At 46.9% G+C, this 21,048-nt stretch overlaps 3 protein-coding genes across 7 annotated transcripts; 1 reads left to right on the plus strand and 2 right to left on the minus strand.

Annotated features, from left to right (window-relative positions):
• Window positions 1-793: 793 nt before the first annotated feature.
• Window positions 794-6,926, minus strand: eif3d (eukaryotic translation initiation factor 3, subunit D). The gene is made up of 15 exons (XM_027013747.2): window positions 6,852-6,926; window positions 5,970-6,095; window positions 5,669-5,714; window positions 5,384-5,520; window positions 5,016-5,174; window positions 4,298-4,419; window positions 4,019-4,151; window positions 3,687-3,834; window positions 3,410-3,540; window positions 3,206-3,291; window positions 2,716-2,845; window positions 2,374-2,516; window positions 1,704-1,896; window positions 1,238-1,331; window positions 794-920 (listed from the first exon to the last, which is right to left on the minus strand). Exons 2-15 carry the CDS (start codon window positions 6,093-6,095, stop codon window positions 907-909), a joined length of 1,662 nt encoding a protein of 553 aa, XP_026869548.1. The 5' UTR covers window positions 6,852-6,926; the 3' UTR covers window positions 794-906.
• A 116-nt stretch (window positions 6,927-7,042) lies between these two features.
• On the plus strand, window positions 7,043-10,939 carry LOC113579664 (protein CutA homolog). Of its 5 annotated transcripts, none has more exons than XM_035526304.1 (7): window positions 7,043-7,170; window positions 7,934-8,099; window positions 9,003-9,151; window positions 9,241-9,300; window positions 9,909-9,954; window positions 10,095-10,144; window positions 10,539-10,939. In XM_035526304.1, exons 2-7 carry the CDS (start codon window positions 8,019-8,021, stop codon window positions 10,636-10,638), a joined length of 486 nt encoding a protein of 161 aa, XP_035382197.1. In that variant the 5' UTR covers window positions 7,043-7,170; window positions 7,934-8,018; the 3' UTR covers window positions 10,639-10,939. The 5 variants fall into 5 exon arrangements, with proteins under 5 accessions (XP_035382197.1, XP_035382206.1, XP_026869559.2 ...); XM_035526313.1 differs by having other exon boundaries at window positions 8,034-8,099; XM_027013758.2 differs by having other exon boundaries at window positions 10,095-10,214; window positions 10,539-10,630.
• A 3,497-nt stretch (window positions 10,940-14,436) lies between these two features.
• LOC113580352 (somatostatin receptor type 5) lies at window positions 14,437-15,915 on the minus strand. Its single transcript, XM_027014854.2, has one exon. It carries the CDS (start codon window positions 15,913-15,915, stop codon window positions 14,437-14,439), a length of 1,479 nt encoding a protein of 492 aa, XP_026870655.2.
• Window positions 15,916-21,048: the final 5,133 nt, after the last annotated feature.

The raw sequence follows: 21,048 nt of genomic DNA on the forward strand, positions 1-21,048 counted from the left end.
AGTTAGGGGGGGGGGGTTATCAAACTGAGTGGCTCCAACACACACTAAATCAATATTTGCAGAGTTTCACCATGAGAAGTGCAGCATGGGAGTGTGCGCGCGAATGGACGGAAGGTAGCCACCACCGCAAGGAAGCAGAGCGCGCGAGTGCGTGCAGAAAATCAGAGTGCACGTAAAAGCCGAAACGGTCCCTTCTCCCCCGATCAAAGCCAAAGCCCTCGGTCCTGGCCGCGTGTCCGTCTCCCTCCCGCTCTCGAACCGCAGCCTTCGCTCGCGCCCTCCCGGAGCCGACTCCCGGCGTGATCAGCATTCCGCGTGCGCTCCGTCTGCCTCCTTAACCTTGACCGGACGTAACCGAAAGACGGGGGCGGAAGGAGACGCGCGATATAACTCGGGGGAATAAAGGTAGCGCGTGCCTAAACGAACAGGCGTTTTAAGAGCCTTATACCGTAAGGCAACAGACTGCTTACAAAGTGTGCAGTTCTTCTGCGAACTAACACGAATGTTTATGGAGCAAGTAAGAAGTAAACAGTTTGGGAAGCGCAGCTCGATCACTTCACATTGGCAAATGAAATAAAACTTGCAGGTACTGCCGTTCCACCTACTTCGTGTTCAGCTAGTTTCATGTCCAAGTTTGCATTTCAAGCCGAGACACACTGCCGCCTTGTGGACGGCTCGGGTAATGCAGCGCGTTAAGCGATTGGCACGCTCGACTGCCACATGGCTCAGCCAGTGACGTCCAAAAACGCACGCTTTCCCGCCTAAACAACATGAAGACACACAGACGTTACAATATTGCTCAATTTTTTAATAATAAGCCTTGTTTCGTGTGTCGCCCCGTTGTGTGACGAGCAGAGTTGGTGCCGACTCATTTGGTCTCATTTTCCCTCCAGTACATCCAACACTTCAGCTCTCTTCATCTGGGAGGAAAGATACAAAAACATGCACAAATGTCCAAATGTTCTAGTTTTAAATGTTTTCACATGTTAAGAAAGGGCATCTCAGGTGGAGGGGAGTGTCAGAATACTAAAGAAATGAGAATGACTGATTTTGGAAAATTTTGGAAAATGTGACATCACTGTACATTGGTGTCACAGGCTATGCGACGATTTAAGATGAATTTGTTATGGAGCACGTGTGTTGAGAGCCTGGGGAATGGTGCCCTGTGTCGTGGTTTTGTAAAAGCTAACGTAACGGTGCGTGGGACACGAGGTTCAACAGACTTCAGCCATTTTACCTTCGTCATCTTCATCTTCGTCCTCCTCTTCCTCATCTTCGTCTTCGTCGGAGCTGAAGGTTCCATCAGGGAGGCTGTAGATACGGATCACTTGCTGTAGACGCAAATGACACACACACACGGCTCATTTTCCACATCACATGAAGTCACGGGGTGACCTCACAGTTTAAATTCTGTGTCTGGTTAAGGGATGTGTGGTTCCTCTCTTTCCTTTTCCCCTCTAAGGTCATGACCTCTCTCTGTGCTTTCAGCTCTCCACATATTACCCTGCACTAGTTCTCTCATCTTCACAGAGGTCGTCATCATTTAATTAACCGTTAACTTCAGAGATGCTACGGAGACGCGACAATGGACGCGGCTTTACTTCTACTAAGCAACCACCTTTATCTTCAGGGGCACACAGGTCTTGAGTGTCAAGCTTGACGTCGGGGACGGACTCACTGTCTGGACACCCGGTCGTGCTCACCTTGTTGGGGTCTTTGAGGATGAGGTACTTGCCCTCGTCCAGCTTGCGGCAGATGTCGATGGCGCAGCGGAGGATGCCCCAGGCGTTCTCCATGCTCAGGTTGATCTGGCTGGCGAACTCATTGGGCTTGAACTGCTGTGTGCCCAGGATCACGTGGCGCGCAGAGTCCTTCACGTGGTAGCGGGACACGTACCTGTGGCGCAAGCAGGAGAAAAACAGGCGCTCAGAAAACACGGCTGCCGCCCCGCCGTGCTCGACACAGCCGCAAGCGATGCGGCCGGCTCTGTCGTGCTGGGTTACGCGGCGCTACGGGTACAAGTGCGCCGAGCTCTCACCCAAGACCCCCATTCTCGCCGTTTTAAAAACCAGTAGAAATAATCAAAAACATTTCAACTTCAAATGGGTTTTCAATTGTTTTTCTGCAACATTCCTGTTTTAAGGTAGTGGACATCTGTTCAGCACCGAGTACGTTAACTAGAAGGGTGTGGCTGAGCAGGGATGTTGCAGAGGAAAATCTGTGGTGTGTTTAACAAGATTTTCCAATACAGCCGTGCGAGTGTGTGCAAGCTAATGACTGTGAACAGGTGAACGGGTATGCAAGCGTACAGGGCACAAAAGTGTGTAAAAGCATATGGCTTTACTGTGTGAACGTGTGTGTGTTTATTCTCACCCCAGTTTGAGGTACTCTGAGCCTGCCAGCAGGGCACAGCAGGTCCAGCGGGCCAGTTTGTAGCTGTTATTCTTCAACTCGGTGGCCAGTACAGCTCCCCTCTGAGAGTCCAGCTTCTGCCGCCAGTCCACTCCATTACAGTGCTACACACACACACACACACACACACACACACACACACACACACACACACAAATTCTCATAACACTGAGCACATTGTATAGACTGCACTACACATGATCAGACATTTGACAGAAGAAACCGCAAGTGAACCAGAGGTCATGAAGCACAATGGCTGTAAAGTGTCCACGTCTATCTGTGTGGGGTCTCTCCCTCTCTCACCCGGGAGTCCCACTCATTGAGCGCTTTGATGTTGATGAAGGACAGTTCTCCGTTCGCCCCAGTCATCACACCGTCGTGCTCGCATCGCACAATTAGATCGATATCCTCTCCCAGCTTCCACCGCCGGTACCTACACGCACGCGCACGCACACCCACCCACGCCATTAATACCTTCTCCAAGTTTCTTAAAACAGTACCAACCACTCACAGAACATTTAAAGCATACACAACAGATCTGGGAATAGCCCTCCCAATTCCGAAAACTAACGCACTTCCTACCAAGGTCACTTTTAAGACGACCTTAGAAGAGCCGTTCTGGCACACATGCACCAGTGCGGTAGCACGAAATGCAAAGCAGCCCTCAAACCTGTTGCCGTGGGTAACTCCAAGGCTGGCACTGCGTTACCGGACACAGTCCGTCTCCTTCAGCGCAGTGCCGGTGATGAAGACCCCCCACCCCTCAACCCTCGGCAGGCGGGCTCACACTTACCTGTAGGCCACGGACGCCACCTCACTCTTATCCATGTCCTCCTCCACAAACGGGTTCGGGTTGGGGAACTTGTGCCTCTCCGCTCCCTGACCAAACGCATTTATACGCATAACGTTAGCTTCTTCAGCCGGGCAGCTGTGTGTGTGTGTGTGTGTGTGTGTGTGTGTGTGTGTGTGTGTGTGTGTGTGAGAGCTGCTCTACTACCATGCGCAGGCACTGCTGACTGAAGTTGTGGTTGATGTATGTGGCCTCCATGGCGAGGTTGCGTGGTGAGTTCAAGGAGTTCCCCTCGTCCTGGGGCGGCTCGTTGGCCGTCTCGCTGACTGTCAACAGATCTGAGCGCGACACACATGTGGGTTACTTGCGTGGCACGTGAAGACGTGCTAGTTCCGTGCGGCGCATCAAGCTTGAGATGGGCACTCGGCTGCTTTGTATCATGCTAATCTAAGGAGACCCCTGCCTTGCCTCCCAGCACACTCACCAAAGTCAGAGTTGTCACGCTTGTCGAAGAAGAGCTTGTTTCCGACACGCTGCACGATGATGTCCCAGGAGTTCACCGAGCGCGTGCAGCACATGAGCGTGGCCAGGATGGCGTCGGTGGCAAAGACATTGCCCTGAGTCTTAGCCAGCTGCAGAGAGTTGGGAGTTAATGGTTAATGAAACCCCTGCTCCATTTTGCCAGGTGTTACAGTACGGGAAAGTGCGGAGCAGTGGGTCTTTGGGACATAGAATTTTTACATTTTTAAAAGCATACACAGCCAATTAAAAGAGTAACAGCCAGGCTGAGTAGTGTACCTATGTGTAGGGCGTTACCTTGCGAATGACTGGATCGTCGGTAGTGGTGACAGTGTGAAAAATCCTCTTGATGCTCTTCAGTGGTTTCTCATTACGGGTGGTGATGCGATCAAACACTTTATCGTAATGCTCCAGAGCGCCACAGCACTCACTGAGCCACGAAGAGAAAGCACGCATGAGAGAGAGAGAGAGAGAGAGAGGGGATCACCACACAGCTACAACTACCAGTAAGGTGACGACAGTTTTACACCAGCGGCTGCCATTTGTCGACTGTGCCCGCGGGCGTGGCTTGCTCACATGTCTACAGGATCAGCCACGTCCATGTATCTCATCTTCATGAGGCGTGGGAAGTCCATCTCCTCCTTCACCTCCCAGTCGCTGCGCACCTCCACGGACGAGTCTCTGGGCTTCAGCTGGGCCTGTGGAACAGTACGGACAAACAGCGCTCATCACCTACCGAGACGCTTCGCTGACGGCTGTGTCCCAGCCCAACAGCTGCCAACACCCCGGACAGGGCAAACAACAAGGAAGCGCAGCCTAGTAGTTGATGAGTACTAATAAGGTCCATTAAGATCACTGACCATCCATCAAAGTGCAGGATTGGGTTTATATCAGAGCAGTAATCTGGGACCACTTATTAAACCTTATTGATTTCCACTGATCGATCAACAGCTGCACATTGCGCTTAGCAATTAGAAAACTCATCAATTACTTTTCCATGAAACCACTTCGCATATAATTGTTTCATTAAAAAAAACAAAAAAACAAAAACCCTTTCAATATGTACAAATGTGACCTTTTCAGTCTGAATTGTAAAATACTCCAATTCATTACTTGGCATCATATACGAATACGTGATTTGACTTAACAGACAAAAGAAAGGGGATTCAAAACACGATTCACCCGTCCGAATACAAGTACCGCTCTGTACGTCAGCGTGCAGGACTCGATTCGTCCAGTTAGTTGTGCTCCCGCCCGGTGGGAGGCGCCTGGAGCAGCCGGTGGGGGGACGCACCTGTGACTTCTGGTCCCACTTCTGGCGCACGCCAAACTGCTTCTGGAACTTCTTCTGCAGGCGCATGCGGTCGCGCTCCTTCTGCTTGGCGCTTTTGGGCAGGGTCTGCATGTTGAACTGCGTCAGGTTCCGCCGGTCCTTGTCCCGCCGCAGGTTCCTCTGCGAACACGCCACAGCAGGGAGAGCGTTTATATGCTTTTACATACGCAGCTTAAACACTGCCGTTTTAATGCGTACGCTGGTTTCGAAAGCGACCGGGAAACCTTCGCAGCAAGTTTGTTCTCCAAGTCTAAACAGACGGCTTAGTTCCGTCGCTGGCCGCCTGGATGTCGGACTCTTTTCCAGGGCCGTCCTGTTCCGGGGTGTACCTGGGCAAAGCGCATGCGGTTCCTCTGGTAGGCGGTTTTCTGCGTCTTGGCCGTGTCCACCAGCTGGAAGCTTGCCTCATCCTCCTCGTGGAAATAAGCGTATTGGCTCCCCCCTCCAAACTGGGACGAGTACTTATCTAACAGGGACAGAGAGAGATACACTGACTTCTCTGAACCTGCATTATGACAACATCCAAAAAGGTACACAAGCAAAGTTGGTGTGGAATAACAAATACAAGAAATACAAAAACATGAGTGCCCCCTGTGGCCTGGTCACAGGCTTACTTGTGTATCTTTTGTCTTGATAGGTTGCTCCAGTCCAGTCTGCCACCTACAAATGCACACAAAAACGAGAGGAACTGCTCTGAAAATCTGTTCTCCTGCAAGCTTTAGTACAGGTGCATCTGTTCTCCTGCAAGCTTTAGTACAGGTGTTTGACAGCGCACGGAGTACTGGAGCTGCCTGCTTGATAGACGTGACACAAAAGAGGGAAACACACTAAACTGATTATCACCACGGACTGGAGGTCAATTTGCGTGCTGTAGAATGCACATCATTCACAGGGCAAGAGAGAGAGAGTCTTCACCTTGCCAAGACGGTCCCCTTTGCTGAAGGGCTGGTATGGCATGTCCTTAAACTTCTCAGGAACAGCACAGGGGCCCCATCCTGACGGGTTGTCCTGGATCACTGGGGCTAGGAACTTTGCCATCATCTTCACACGCAAAACGGAAGGAGGGGTACGTACACACACACACACGCCATCAGGCCACAAGAAGGTTGCATTCATTTACAAATGAAATTTTGTATGAAAATCCCCCCTCCCCACACCTCCATGTGAAGTATTCCCAAATTTCGGTAGGACCTAAGAGCACAGGCCACCTGACACATTTATATTTACATCATTTAGCATTTCAGCATACAGTGAGGCTCAGAGCCAGCTCAGCACTGCTTTCTTCAAGCGCGCGCATGCATCTGTGCGGCGCGCGTCGGCTTGCGCAGTGGACTAGTCATCACGGACCACCGTTAGCTTACACGTCGCGAGCTGTGCAGAGCCTTCGTAAAGAACGAGCGCGCACGACACGACTATAAAACCCTTAACGCGTGCAGGTTAGTTAGCTAAACTACTAAACCAGACCACAGCTTAGAGCTATAACTATGTTCTAGCTGAGTAACGTTATCTTACATTATTTCGCAAGGGTTGTATCAACAGCACGTAAAGAACTTAAATAGAAAAATAGAACTTAAATAGAAACAAGTTTCAGACACTATTCAACGTTATTTTTTTTTGCCATTTTAGCTAGTTAGCCATCTAGCTAACCAAGGCCATTTGCGGAGAAAATATTTTTAAAATTCAAAACCTGTTTAATAACCACACGCAACAATACTTTAGCACACAAATTCGTTGAAATTGTTACTTTCTTTAATAAGCAATTGCACAAAACGCCGATGTTAAAGGATTTAACGATACCTGTCCCCGAAAAAGATGTCAGTTTTTTTTTTCCGCTCTCGCGCCGGCGGAAGTGGAACACAAGACCCGTAACGTAAAGCGTATTGAACTTCCTGTAATGAACTTAGCGATAGTATTTCGTTAACGCAAACAATTACCTTAAAAAAGTTGCATAATTTGTAATTTAGAAATAAGTTTGATTTACCTCTTGATTAAGCAGATTCTATATTGAAAATTAAAAAAAGAAAGAAAGACCGATCTAGTTCTTGACGACAGTTCTTGGCTATTTTACGGCATCCGCTATCGGCTGTATCCGTGCGGGCGTCACACCCCTTCAGAGGTAAGGGCAGCCGCGATAATCCAGAAATAACAATATACACCAAATATAATACCATTCACCAATATATAGCTAACTAGGTGCAAATAGGAAAGTGTAGATGTACGTGACAATGCGTGCACAATAGTTATGGACTGGAGGTTCTCATTCACCACTTTGTAACTGGTTGGCGAGCAAGGCCGAGTCTTAAGTCACCAACGTACTCGACGAAAAAAAAAAAAAAAAGCCTGTGTTGTGTGCTACTGCCTGGTTACTTCGCTACATGCACTTACAGAAACGAGCAAAGACGCCATAAAGTGGTTCATGTAGCATAGCGAGACTTGCAGTGGACAATCGCTGCTGACTGCAGAAATATTGCAGATAGCTACTTATATCATTTCCTTTCATTGTGCTTTTTTTTTTTTTTTAAACTTAATAAATCGAAGGCATAAGGGCTCTTTATTCCAGTTGTCACACTGTATATAATTTACTGCGCCCATATTCTACATTTGCTAGAATTGGTCTTCTGCCCTCGCAGGATTCATTTTCTTTTCACTTAATCGCTTAAGCCAGCTCACAGCACACGTGAATCGCCCCAAAATAGCCGATTAAGCGCCACCTTGCAGCACACGTGCCAAAAAGTCGCAACATTTGGGCACGCGCTTAGTATGCGAGGGCAGCAAGGCCCGTAGTACAGCATCGACTGACCAAGTCTTGATGTGCTGCGTAAGACATTCCCTTGCATACCCCAAAGGAGCAGCAAACGATAAAATGTCTGACACTGCAGGTGCACGACACGCCAGAGCTCGAGTTCTTTCTGGTCGCTGGAAGAGTGTGTAGGGCAGCGGTGGTGTCGTTTGGCTCATGGCTGCATGTCGCTTGTGCAGGCAATGCAGTTGGGGTTGCCACCTGCAGACAACGTGAAAGGGACACTCTTAAAAGCCTTCTTTGTGGTGAGTGTTACAATGGGAGAAATCATCATGGCATTTATTTTGGTACTATTGCAATGCTGTCACGTGTGGGCAATGGTCGGAAACTGCTAAATACATTTCCCCTTTGAACATGACATTGGCAGAATCTTAGCGCACACTGAAGTGTAGAAATTTATTATACAAAATTCTGAGGTGAAAAAACTGCTAAATTGCTTTTTCAAAATTCAAATGCAGCTATTATGCATTTATTTCAGTTTATGACAAAAGGCTTTCCATGGTCTGCACAGAATTAGTAAAACTATCCCCCAAAATCAAAGCATGCAACCCTGCCCCCCAACTTCCTGCATACACCAAGGTCTGGTTAAACTGCACTGATGGAGGGCAACAGCAGTACAGTTTAGTGTCCATCTTGCCATAACACAACAACATGAAAACTATCAAGTGCATGGCAATTCTAATGGGCCAACAAAAGGTGAACTGTGTGTGTCAAGTGATGTTGCCCTGCCACCGTGGGGCAGCGGTACATGCTGTGTGGCAAGCACCTTTATTGACTTTACTCTCTCTGCTTATATTCTTCCATTATTAAACCTAACCCTCTTCAGTTATGTTCAGAATCTATTGTAGAGTAAAGAAGAGCACATGTATAGTTTTATATTAGCAGAACATTTGTGGTGTACTTGTATGGTACTGTCCATATACAGCTACATAACATTGATTTAGATTTCTCATACACTGCAAAATATGCACTTCTGTCCTCACTACCTGTCATGGTGTTCCTGGATTTCCTTATGATGCAGTACTGTGAAAAGCACTGGGAATTTGTACCTTTGAAATCCTCGCGATAATCCTCACTGACCACATGCAAGCGATGTCTGTTATGAGCCTGTGACGCACTGAATGGTTTTTGTTTGTTTGTTTCCTCAGACAGTTTTTCTGAGTGTGTTGATGCTCCCGCTGCTGAGGACTGTGGGATTGCGAGCGTTCTCCATGGCGACCGAGGCTTATTCCTCCGGCACTCATTCGGCAGCATTCGTCACCTGCCCCAATGACACAGTGGCCAAAGAGCTGGCCAGGTATAAGCTCCCTTGTTCATACAATAGCCTACACAGCCTTGTGATTGAATAGAACATCATTAGTTCCTGATTTCATTCTGTTTATCTAGAGGTATAGTGGAGAAGAAACTGGCAGCCTGTGTCAACATCGTACCCAAAATCACATCAGTGTGAGTAACTGAATAAGTAATCAGGTCTGCACCATATGGACAAAATATTGTGATTATGTTGCTGTATATGGCCATTGCAAATCTTTTTTGGCATATAATAAAAATGTATTGGAGATCCATTGATGTGACATGGCTGTAGATTGGCCTGTTATTTTGACCAAAATGATTTATCATGCCGTCATTGTTCAAACTCCCACTGATCAATCTGCTGGGACAAATGAGGCTGGTCAGGATGCTTACAACACACACACACACACACACACACACACACACACACACAAATAAAGTGAGTAGATAGATGGCTAGGTTGCCTCTCATTATAGCAAAGACCACCCTTTGCCTGACTACCAACAACCAAAATTTAAAGGCCTGTGTAAATAAGCCAGTGCCGGTCATTAAATACTGGCCTTGCTGCTTTTCATGTGTGTGTGTGTGTGTGAGAGATCGTGATCAAGAGAGTCTTATTGGATACACACAGAGTGAGTGGACATGGCGTGAGTGGTTCGAGGTCCCAGCAGATCGGTGCCGGCACGCGTCCGCTGGGACTTTGCTGTGTTTTAGTGTCTCTGCCTGGGCTTCTCACAGCCCTGTGCTCTGTGTCCCCGCAGATATGAATGGCAGGGCAAGATCGAGGAAGGCAGTGAAGTGCTACTGGTGAGTAATGGTGTGTCTGGATCTCTTGCACGGTGAAAGGAAACACTACCTAAAACATCACCTGAAACCAGTCCACTGAAATGCCTCTAAAGGATTTTAATGAATGAATTGAGAAGAAAATGTTTTTCCCCCCTTTTCAGATGATTAAGACGAGGACTACAAAGATCTCTGCGCTGGCTGAGTTTGTTAGGTATGCTCCAGTCCCGACAGCTCTCTTCTCTTACCCACAGAAAGATCTCTGCGCTGGCTGAGTTTGTTAGGTATGCTCCAGTCCCGACAGCTCTCTTCTCTTACCCACAGAAAGATGGCTCCACTGTTGCCTTCGTATGCCACCGTCCCTTAGGGACATTCACAGCAAAGGGTCACTGAACTGCCAGTGCATGTGGCATGCGATTTTGTGTGGGCTTTGACGAAAAGAAAACGAAGCCCTAATTCACTTTTGTTATTGTTTTTTGCCTTGCGTGTCCTATCTAACCCGTTCGCTCGAGCAAAAGTCATCATTAACCACGGTGGTAAGTCCTTTACACCCGATTGAAAAGCTGGCACCCAGTGGCACAGATGATGACACTCGGCTCCCCGTGCAGGTCCAATCATCCGTACGAAGTCGCCGAGGTCATCAGCGTGCCCATTGACCAGGGCAATCCACCGTACCTGAAGTGGATTGGGGACGTTGTGCCGGAATGAGCGAGCCGCTCCCCTGTCAGCCTTCTAGATGTCTCTCCCGCCGGAAACCCACGATGACCACGGCTGCCTTTCATCTCCGTTGCTTAGACGTGGTCGCCAAAATCCCCCGGATCCATGTGTGCGCTCAGAATGGTTTGGAGAAACCCGTACGGGTGGCGAAATGTTCAAAGCACGGGGCTCGTTGGTACTTTTTGTTTGACAAACGAATCCAGCAGGTGTTTGTATTCACTTCTCTGCAGTTAATGTCCAGTTGTTTTGGAAAAAGAAAATAAAGATAAAGCAGCACACTCTTAATTCCAAACCGACTGCAGTCAGTTTACTTTTTACACTTTCTCAGTACTGCATTTGTTCGAGCCGTGAAGAAACCGGACTAAATGTACAGTGAAGACCTCACCACCCTTGAGCGAGAAACATGCACCAAAGCATTTGTAATCGAAGTTGCAGAATTGCAGGGTAAATTGCACATTTTCACACAGGTGTTGTGTTTTACGTGCATTTTTTGTTTAGATTGGTTCATGGAACATGCAGCCAGAGCCTTTATTTGGGCGAAGCATTTATTTCCTCCACATTTGTCTGAGAGAACCTTTACTAAATTATTTGCTGCAATGAATCACTGAGTCGTGGATCACAGTGAAGCAGTTTCAACTGCAGACTGAGATGCACATACACTGAAGCTGAGCAGGTCTACAGTCATCCACTGGGTCTCTGAATCGCATATTTTCAGTCCTAGTCCTGGGAATGCCTTGCTTTGCACACTTCCTGTGTGGTTTTCTTACTCAAATAGGTCGGATTTGTTTAATCAAGCCCTTCCCTAGCCTGGTCCAGTGTCTTGGGTAAGGGGATACAGTACACACAGAGTCCCCAGGCAATGGCAGGGAATTACTCCCTTACTGTGCAGTTTTGGACATCGTCTTAATGGTTCCTGCACTGCTTTGTAGAAACGATAATTTTTGGGTCTTCTGAATATGCAGGCACTCTTGGGAGTTGTGTGTTTTAAAACTCTGTGTAAATGGCTTTTGCGTTGTTTTGCAACAATCCTTTAGAGTTTGTGGCTTTTTAGAATGTAAGTAATTGAGAAAAAACTAATAGCTTGAGCTAAAAGTCAGGTTGTGTAAATGCTAGAGATTCATTTCTCCTCTTGATATGGCTGCACTTTGAATAAAACTGCCTCCCTCTTCTGAATACAGTGACATTTAACAGAAGAATGCTTCAGAGACCCTAGTCTATTCAGTACTCGCACAATTTAAAAAACGCATCAATTCAAAACGAGCATTCCATTTCTGTAAATGTAAATACATTTCTGCACCCTGCTGGTGTGTTGACGATGAAGACCTTACGATTGGACGCACGGCCACTAGAGAGAGGCATTTCTCAGGCTTTTTGTTGTGAAACCCACAACAAACAATCCACATAAAAGGAAGTGCTTTTCACTTCCAGAATGCACCATTAGTACAAACATGCCACTTAGCAAACGTGTGGCAATACAGCAATACAGTTCATTTTTTTGTTGTTCTTTTAAAAGAAATCAGTAAGGTGTGATGTTTATTTATTGACAGATGCCATTTTCATTGTAGCTTTTTAAAAATGTAAATTAAATTTCGTGTCGTGTAAAAACAGCGATAAACGCACAAAGGCCCTGGGGCTTGCAGTCCCTCCCGTCTGCCACGTGGTCCGTCCGTGGCCCCACGAATGCACCTTGGCTGCAGGAGACTCGCACGCTTCAGGCAAGATCTGGTTCGAAAACAAACACTCAGTCTTTATGCAGCCTGCAGCATGCACGCCGTCATCTTGTTACATTACTCGGTGATAAATCAGCTGCCTTTTGTGCACAGAATTAAACAAAAGATTAAAAAAAAATGCATCAACACTCTCACACTAGACATCTGTTAATATCTCACCTCTCATTCACACATTACCTAATATTAGCAGTACTTCAAGAAGAATGCTGTTTCGTTATTCATGACCGAGCATCAATTTCCATGCAACACAGCTATGTAGACACCTTAAACAAAAGTTACATTTGCCCTGCTGTTTTGTAGACGACTGTTTTGTAAATGCAGAAGTCAGATGTCATTTCCTATAGTGGAACTTGCTGGCACGACCAATATCATTGCACGAGAAGGGCACTTCCTGTTTTTGCTCTTTTTCGTTTGTGCTACATAGCATGTAAGCGCCAATGGGTTTCACCAAGCGTTTTGCAATGTAAAGCCTGGATCCCTCTTCTAATCCCCCAAATCCGTATGAACCGCCAGAACTACCCTGAACTAATTACACTATCATACACACACACAAATAAACAAAATTGCTACCCACAGTAAATGTGTTTATTAACAATCACTATGTTTTGTAACAGTGAGTAGACAATCATAACTTATTGATGCCACAATTCAATTTACAGTCATTCTTTTAAATCATAAAATACATAATGACTTCTTTTTTTTAAAGTTGTCCAACAGCTTTTAGAATTCGGACAGAAGGCACTGCTGAGTAAAAGAAGGGGTCGCAAAATTCTGCATTGCTGGTACAGTGAGTGCAGGGTGTTCACTTCAGTACCTTGGATTAACAAAACAACCAACATCAACAACAAAAAACATTGAAAACACAGAATCACTTTAAAAGCCAAAGCACACAGTGTGAGATTGAATGGAATTGTATATTCCCTACAAAACAACCATTTACGAATGTCTTTGGTAGTACATTAGAAGTGTATTTTATAAGTATTTTAATTCAGAGCAGTGTATTTGGATATGAGCTTGTGTGTTCTTTTTTTCTTTATATGAGCTTGTGTGTTCTTTTTTTGTGTGTTCTGATGTGTTCATTTTGCAGTACAATGTTAATTATGGGCTTAAAATCAGATCTGACAATGAACTGACAAGCAAACACTAATAACTAAGAAAAGGTTGTAAAACAAGCAGATGGATGAAGAAATGCCTGTATACTTAATCACTTTTGAAGTGTGAAGGTGTGTACCCGCATGCGCAATAGCATCGCTGTGACAGACTGCTGTTCCACATTCTGCAATCAGATGCTCTTGTTAGATTAGGTTCAACTCATGGATCCGGTTTGTGATATTCACTCACTCACTCGTGTTTAATATAATTCACTACTGGGTGGTGCTGTTGGCACTGAAATAGCTTTGGCGCTTCAAATTAGTGACGCTGTATGTGCTTGTTAGATGTGAAGCACCTCGTGGGAGTGGACTGACTCACATACCCGATCACTCACTCACTCACTCACAGTTAGCAGGCAGTGAATCCTCCACAAGGTGGCAATTCTGAAAACCAAAAACACAACTGGGGTACTACAGGACGGGGTGCCGCACCTCAACGATGCTGTGTCCTTGTTCATGAGCGCTGCCTGAAAGTCACTGGTGTCCCCAGCTGGAGAAAAGCTCTGTTGGGGAGCTTTAACGTTTAAAGATCAAAATACAATATGGGCAATGTCTAACGCAATATGCTCCTCACACACTAAGATGAACAATAGGACAATGCAATGTGAAAAAATTGAACGTTATTTAAGCTTTGCCAAAAAAAAAAAATCAATTTGAATTATTACATCTGATTAAGTCACAAAAACTTAGAAAAGTCATTATCACCACTCCTTAATATGAATCCTTTAAGCACTAAACTTTAAGTCTGCTGTAATTGTTGCACTGAATTTTAATCCAGAAATATATATGGTATTCTATTTGTAAAGCCCAATTAACAATACTCCAAGGAACATTAAAAGCACAAGACCACTACTGATGACTTATTTTCTGAAAAGAATATTTACATTTGGGGGGAGGTGGGGGGCAGCTCACAGGTAACTGATTTCCAGGACGGTTTCTGTTGCATTCTCCGACAGCGGTTGCACGTTCTCCTTCCAAGCGCGAGAGAGAGCAGGAGCAGTGGTCGGACTAATATAACCCCTGCTCGCCCGAATCCTGGTTCCGCTACTGGGTTCTGCACCCTGGCTGTCAGCCCTGTGTGAGAACACGGTCCTAGTGCCCTCCAGCTGCCCATTCCTGCAGCCGTTCTGTACAGACCTGTAGAGTTCGGTCGTCTGGGTGGCGTTCTCCATATAGCTTATTTCTACTCCCTCCTCTTCTTCCTCTTCCTCTTTATCCCTCTCACACTGTGTCTGTGGACAGGATTCTCTCAAACACTCTCTGGGCTCCAGATCTCTTTTCACTTCCTCCAGTGGCAGAGTATGGTTTCCCATGGTGCCCTGCTGTAATTCCTCATTGTCCACCCGCCTGGTTGAGCGGCACAGTGCTTTCCGGAAACCTCGCTTGAAGTTGTCCGAGAGGAATCCGTACAGAATGGGATTGGCACAGCTGTTGGCGTACGACAGAACCACCACAAAGTAGTACAGGCCACGGAGCTCCCCAGGGAGCAGCACCAACAGGTTGACGATATTCAGTATGTAGAATGGCAGCCAGCAGAGCACGAACACAGCCACCACGATCACCACCATCCGCGTGATCTTGCGTTCCGACTTACGGCGCCGCACGGATGTGGCTCGCACGCGGCGCCCGGAGCTGCGTACCTTGACAACGATGAGCAGGTAGCACAGGCAGATGACCAGCAGGGGGGCGAAGAAGCCCACCGTAGCCGTGTAGACGATGAACGCTGCCTTCCACACCTCTGCCGGCTCCGGCCACACGATGCTGCAGTTGCCGTCATCCTGCAGCACGTCGGCGAACACCACCACGGGCAGGACGACAACGAAGGAGACGGCCCACACCGTCACGTTCACGGCTTTGGCTACCTGAGGCCGCCGCCACTTGGAGGAGCGGAGGGGGTGCACTACGGCCAGATAGCGATCGATGCTCATCACCGTCAGGCAGAAGATGCTGGTGAACTGGTTGATGGCGTCCACGGTCATGACCAGCCGGCACATCAGCGAGCCGAATGGCCAGGAGAGCAGCGCGTTCTGCACTGCCAGGAAGGGAAGGCCGAGCATGAACAGCTCGTCGGCTATGGCGAGGTTCAGGATGTAGATGTTGGTAACGGACTGCGTGTAGGAGTAGCGCAGCACGATGTGGATCACCAGCGTGTTGCCGCCTAAACCCACGGCGCAGACGGCGACGTAGATGAGGGGAATGAGGACCCCAGCGGCACTCGGCGCAAAGTCCCCGCCGCCCTCCGTCCAGTTCTGCAGCGATCCATTGGGGAGGGGGGCATGGCCTGGGGGGAAGGGCGAGGCCGAGTCAGCGGGGAGCGCAGAAATGTTGGGGACCCAGGACTGCAGGTCCACGCGTCCAAGTGCCACAGCAGTAACGGGCGCTTGCATCGTGCCGGAGAGCAACCGATCAGCAACTGCCCATTCTGCCTGGGAAAAACGCAGTGAGAAACTGTTACAGCATGTGTTGCACTCTTAGAATTAGACTTGAAATATTGAAATATTCTTTGAAACATAAACATAAACACTTGGTGGGGGGGGGGGGGGGGTTGTGGGAGATATTTTCTGACCGACAGTTAGCCCACATCCGTCAGTGGTTAAGTCAAATGGAAAAAGCACGTGTGCCTGCAACATCGGCAGCGGCTGGATGCTGCATCGCGTCGGAGAGAACAACACGAGGTTAGCGAGTCCCCGCACCCCGACCGAGCAGGAAATGAGCAGGAAGGATAAGCAGTGCTGGGGCCCCGACCGACACGCAGCCGCTGTGTTTTTGCCATCGGTGCTCCGATATGAAGCTCGCAGCTGCGTTTGTATCTGCGTTCGCGCCCACGCTCCGCAGCGGTTCTAACACTGGCTAATTGGCTTTCAATTACAGGAGCAGAGTGTCAGAGTCCGAGTCGGTGTCTGCTCCGCAAGACACAAACGGCTCTATTAGTATTGAATGCTCGAAAAAGACAAACGACAAAAACAAACTGTAACAGACTACATCTAAAACGGCTTCCGATTTAGCAAGTATCATGCTACGCATGTAATGTACATGTGCTCCGTGTAGCCATGTAGTGAAAGTCAAAGAGCAATTCTGGATACATATACAGTGTCTTCCAGGCCTAAAAAGCACAATGAACTTCGGATGGGAAATACTGTGGATTGATGGTAAGTGGGTATACCCAAAGTCTGTACATCACCACAGCTTCTCAGAAAAACTATGTTCAGAAAAACTGCCTCTGTTTAACTTTAAATTTTTTTTTATTTCACTCACACACTCACTCATGGTTAGCAACCCAAAATTAGGAAATGAAGAGAACAGGAAATCTTCCACAAGGTGGTGGTGTCACAGTGGTGCTTCTTGCTATTTAATGCCTTCTTAGTGGATAGTGTGCAGAATGGCAGCCTTCCAATTCTTCATTTATCATTTTACACGTCACTGCCGGGTTTAGGTGCTGCCATTTTAAGAGCTGATATGGTCTTTGTGCCTGACTAACACGCAGAGGGAAGAAGGCTAATCGCGTGAGCCAGGCAGGCACAAGAAGCCTGAGCTTTCAGACGCTTTGAGCAGTCAAGCTGAGAAAGCCATTACAATGAAAGCCTGTCGAAAGCGTTGCGCTTTGGCTTATGAACGTGCCAAAGACGTATAATTTTAATATCTGGCAACTGTGTTTATGGGAATGCAGGCAAATTTGAATTAAAATCCGCACGCCTGCTTAGAAAAGCAATTTTATGAATGATGTGAACAGCTGCTCATGTGAGCTATTATAGGAGAAGATGAAAAACGTTTATCCCATGTCAAGGGGATGATCAGTAAATGGCACACTGGTGGAGACCAGCGCTGCCTGAAGGAGAGGGTCGTCTGATGGGACCGTCTTTCTGGAAGGTAAAAGGACTCTTCTCATTAGCCAGGTAGTCAGAGCACGTGATTACCGCCTGGAAGATGTGGCTCTGAAGCCTGGGCTAGTTTCTTCCCCCAGAAGAAACCAGTTTTTTCTTTGATCTGTTTTTTCTTTGATCTGCATTGTACTACAGCTAAATACTACCATACCTGCACCTAACCCTAATCTCAACCTCAGCAAACAAAAGAAATTATTTAGGCGCTTTGTTTTTGAAATGAAAAGGTTTCTGATGCGGACTAATATAATGTCTCCACCAGCATTTTCATGCCTTTTATGTTGTCATCTGGTTCAGTATGTCAGCATCAGACAGGGAAAAAAAACCTTTTCAAACTAATTCAGGTGCTTCAGAGGTTTTAATGGGGTCGCTGCTGTTAAACTCAGTTTCCCCATCAACAAGAACTGCTGCAGAAGAATCCTTCGTGTTGTGATGACATTGATGTCACGATGACAGGGTGCACATTGGTTTCCAGAGGGTGGATGTGGAGAGGAGTGGTTAGCCTGGAACCACAAGAGATCTTCCAGAAGCACTGTCATCTTAGGACAGGTAGGCGGGAATATGCCACCATCATCCAGTGGCTATGATCCCACACGGCTGGAGGAGGTTTCCGAGGATTCCGAAAACCCCACACATCTCACTTCTTGTTTCTGTTGGGGACATTCATGAAGTTCCTTTGCTCTGAGCATATTTTATCATTAGAAGAACTTACACAAAATTCCTGTAATGGCCCATATGTATGCACCACAAGATCTGCAAGATGCGCTTCACAAAAAGACCCAAGGATCGGTTCCTGGACTCTTCTGTTCACCACAGAGTTTGAATTAATGTCCCTTGGTGGCTGTTATTTCTTTTGTTTTGAAAGCAAGTTAAATTGTTTTCAGTGAGAAAGGCGAGCCAGAAACAGAAAGTTTGATCACATTTTCTCCTACTACACAGTCAGAATTGGTCTTTCTGAATGGTCTTTCTGACCATAACGTTTCTAGATGTGATAAATGAGAAGTGAGTCTTTAGTAGCGAACAGCTTTCTGTAGTGCTAAGTTCTATAAAAAGGCACCACACACCATTAAAGTTCTGCTCCCGTCAGTTCAGCGGTGGGATTATTCCAGATCTAGACACCATCACAGAACTCAAGATCGCTGCCTTTGACAAAAGACATCAAGCAGATATTCGATTCTCCATGACAGCTGAGAAAATGTTGTTTTCTGGGTGGTTGCAAGTGGAAGACAGCTTCAGATGGCTAAAGTGTAAAAAAGACAATATACAAAAAAAAAAGATAATATACAAAGATATTTTTGTTTGATATCCTATTGATCCAATGCCTGACACACAGATAGACAGATAGACACACAAAGGCACACAAAGACACAGAGACAGCATACAACATGGCCAACCATACACACACACACACACACACACACACACACACACACCCCTCTAAACCCACACAATATATTGCAGAAAACCCTCCCTCCATCCCAGGATCTTTGAAATCCTGCCTATCATTCATTATCTACACGGGCAACATTCAGCTCAGGCTAGCAGGTGGCGATAGCCCTGCCTGCCTCTGTTCTCTCTGCCACAGTCATAATGAAAGGCAATGGAGATATGGGGCTAATCTCCCGTACACACAAAGAGGAAGTACACAATCTGCTGCTCGGAGACGTGCCGTCTGTTCTTGCCGTTTCCTCCCGGCCCTTTCAGGCCCCCGCTGACCATGGCCTGTCGCTATGGCAACAAGAGGTCAGAAGGAGGTGACGCTTCTCTTTCAGCCCTAAATTGGTGTTTGTGTGTGTGTGTGTGTGTGTGTGCACGTGCGTGTCTTCGGGGGGACGCGGAGGACAGGCGGTATTACTCTGGCTGTGGGTAAATTTGTACGACACGCGACCTTTGCTCCAGGTCCTTGGGAATCCGCAGGCAGACTGGGTTTTATTTATTTTTTTGTTGTTGTTGTTGTGTTCCGACTCCTCATACAAACGAATCAGATAATCAAAGGGTGCAGGACTCCTGATGGCCTGGCCAAGTTGTAGTGGGAGCTGAAACGCAGAAAAGATGTGTGGTACCCTTTGTTTGGGAGATACATGTGTGAGAATGGTAGATGCATGGTGCATCTGTGAATGCCAGGGCTGTAAATTTGCCTTTCTAGTAGCCATAGCATTAATGTGATTGTGAGGCAAACACACACACACACACACACACACACACTCACACACACACACACACACACACACACACACACACACACACACATTAAGTGTGTAAAGTGCATTAAGCTGTTCCAAAATAACAGTGGTTTGTATCTAAACCTGTTGTGTATACCTATTACTTTAGAAAGCCCTATGCAATCATTTTGAGTAAATAACACATAACACTTTATTGATCACAGATCAGTCCCACACACACACACACACACACACACACACACACGCACACGCACGCGTTTACTGCAGTGTGACACGCTTCCTGGAGCTGTGATATAAGACTGCACTTAAGCGTCTGCTGATGTGGCTAGTGGAGCTGAATGCGGTGTGTGATTGCATGGTGCAGTCGCCAGCGTTGCGCGGTGTGCTGTGGTGCCTCAGACAGCTGTAATTACATATAATAACAAAACCGCCTCGCAATCCCTATTGGCAGGGGGGTGGAAAAACCCCATCCAAACGCACATGCACAAACAATGCAGTCTGAAGCGCATGCCAACCACCGAGCCAACTGGACATTATCTTACAGGAATAAACAGGTGTGGAAAATGGTCCAGTACATTTTGTTCGATTTAACGTGAAATTGGATCTTAAGAGGTCGCAGTTAGACTAATGCACATTGGGCTCTAGAGCAAATGGCCAAAGCACTGCTCAGATCATAATGGGATGGCTGCCTAATGCAATACATTTAGCCTAGAAGGGCAGAACGAATGTCGCCAACTGCTTTACCCCCTGGGGTGCCTGGCGGTACAGAAGTGCACTGTATCACAGATGATCAGGTTGAGTTCTCAGCTTTGCAATGTGCAGGCAGGACCCCCAAGGATCTGATTAGCTCCTACTAGAAGCAGAAGATGGGCAAACAAAGAGGTCCTCCCTGTATGTGGCAGTGCTGGGGACCGTGGCATCCTGCAGATGGGACTGGAGTCCTGTAGACCAGAGGGTGCTTTCACACCCAGTCTGTCTGGGCGCTTCATGCCAAGCTCCATCAGAGCACGCACGCAAATTGAAAAACCATCTGATAACGTCCACACCACTATGTACAGCACGTACGTCAGTAAATTAAGACCTTACTCATCACGGAGCCATAAGCCAGCGTAAGAACTGGAGCTTACTTAACAGAACACGTGCTCACAGAGTTCTGAAGTGTTTCAGCTTTGAAACTGTCAGTGGTATTCGTGCTGCTACCATTTCATAAAGTGAAGGGAATTCCGCTTAATAAATTTTACTTATAATGTTAGTGTAATGATAAAATTAACTTGTAACTTAATATAAATGTGCTTTGTTGGCTGGCTCATAATGTTTGCATATTTTTGTGCAACACTAAAAAAATGAAGTGAACAAAGCAGTTCTCTAGAACTGAACATCAGCAAATTGATGGACAGAAAGAATACAAGTATCTGTGTAATGGGGTTTAAACCCAGGACAGATAGGTGATGACACCAAC

The sequence above is a fragment of the Electrophorus electricus genome, chromosome 1 (assembly GCF_013358815.1).
Source record: "Electrophorus electricus isolate fEleEle1 chromosome 1, fEleEle1.pri, whole genome shotgun sequence".
Lineage (NCBI taxonomy): Eukaryota > Metazoa > Chordata > Actinopteri > Gymnotiformes > Gymnotidae > Electrophorus > Electrophorus electricus.

What these genes read in the sequence shown, in the direction of transcription:
- eif3d (XM_027013747.2), bottom strand. Translation starts at nt 6,095, where the DNA reads ATGATGGCAAAGTTCCTAGCCCCAGTGATCCAGGACAACCCGTCAGGA. An exon ending in ACCGCATGCGCTTTGCCCAG is followed by an intron (nt 5,175 to 5,383) that starts GTACACCCCGGA and finishes GCGTGTTCGCAG; the next exon opens with AGGAACCTGCGGCGGGACAA. An exon ending in TCAGAGTACCTCAAACTGGG is followed by an intron (nt 1,897 to 2,373) that starts GTGAGAATAAAC and finishes CTTGCGCCACAG; the next exon opens with GTACGTGTCCCGCTACCACG.
- LOC113579664 (XM_035526304.1), top strand. Translation starts at nt 8,019, where the DNA reads ATGTCGCTTGTGCAGGCAATGCAGTTGGGGTTGCCACCTGCAGACAAC. An exon ending in GTGGCCAAAGAGCTGGCCAG is followed by an intron (nt 9,152 to 9,240) that starts GTATAAGCTCCC and finishes CTGTTTATCTAG; the next exon opens with AGGTATAGTGGAGAAGAAAC. An exon ending in GTACCCAAAATCACATCAGT is followed by an intron (nt 9,301 to 9,908) that starts GTGAGTAACTGA and finishes GTGTCCCCGCAG; the next exon opens with ATATGAATGGCAGGGCAAGA.
- LOC113580352 (XM_027014854.2), bottom strand. Translation starts at nt 15,915, where the DNA reads ATGCAAGCGCCCGTTACTGCTGTGGCACTTGGACGCGTGGACCTGCAG.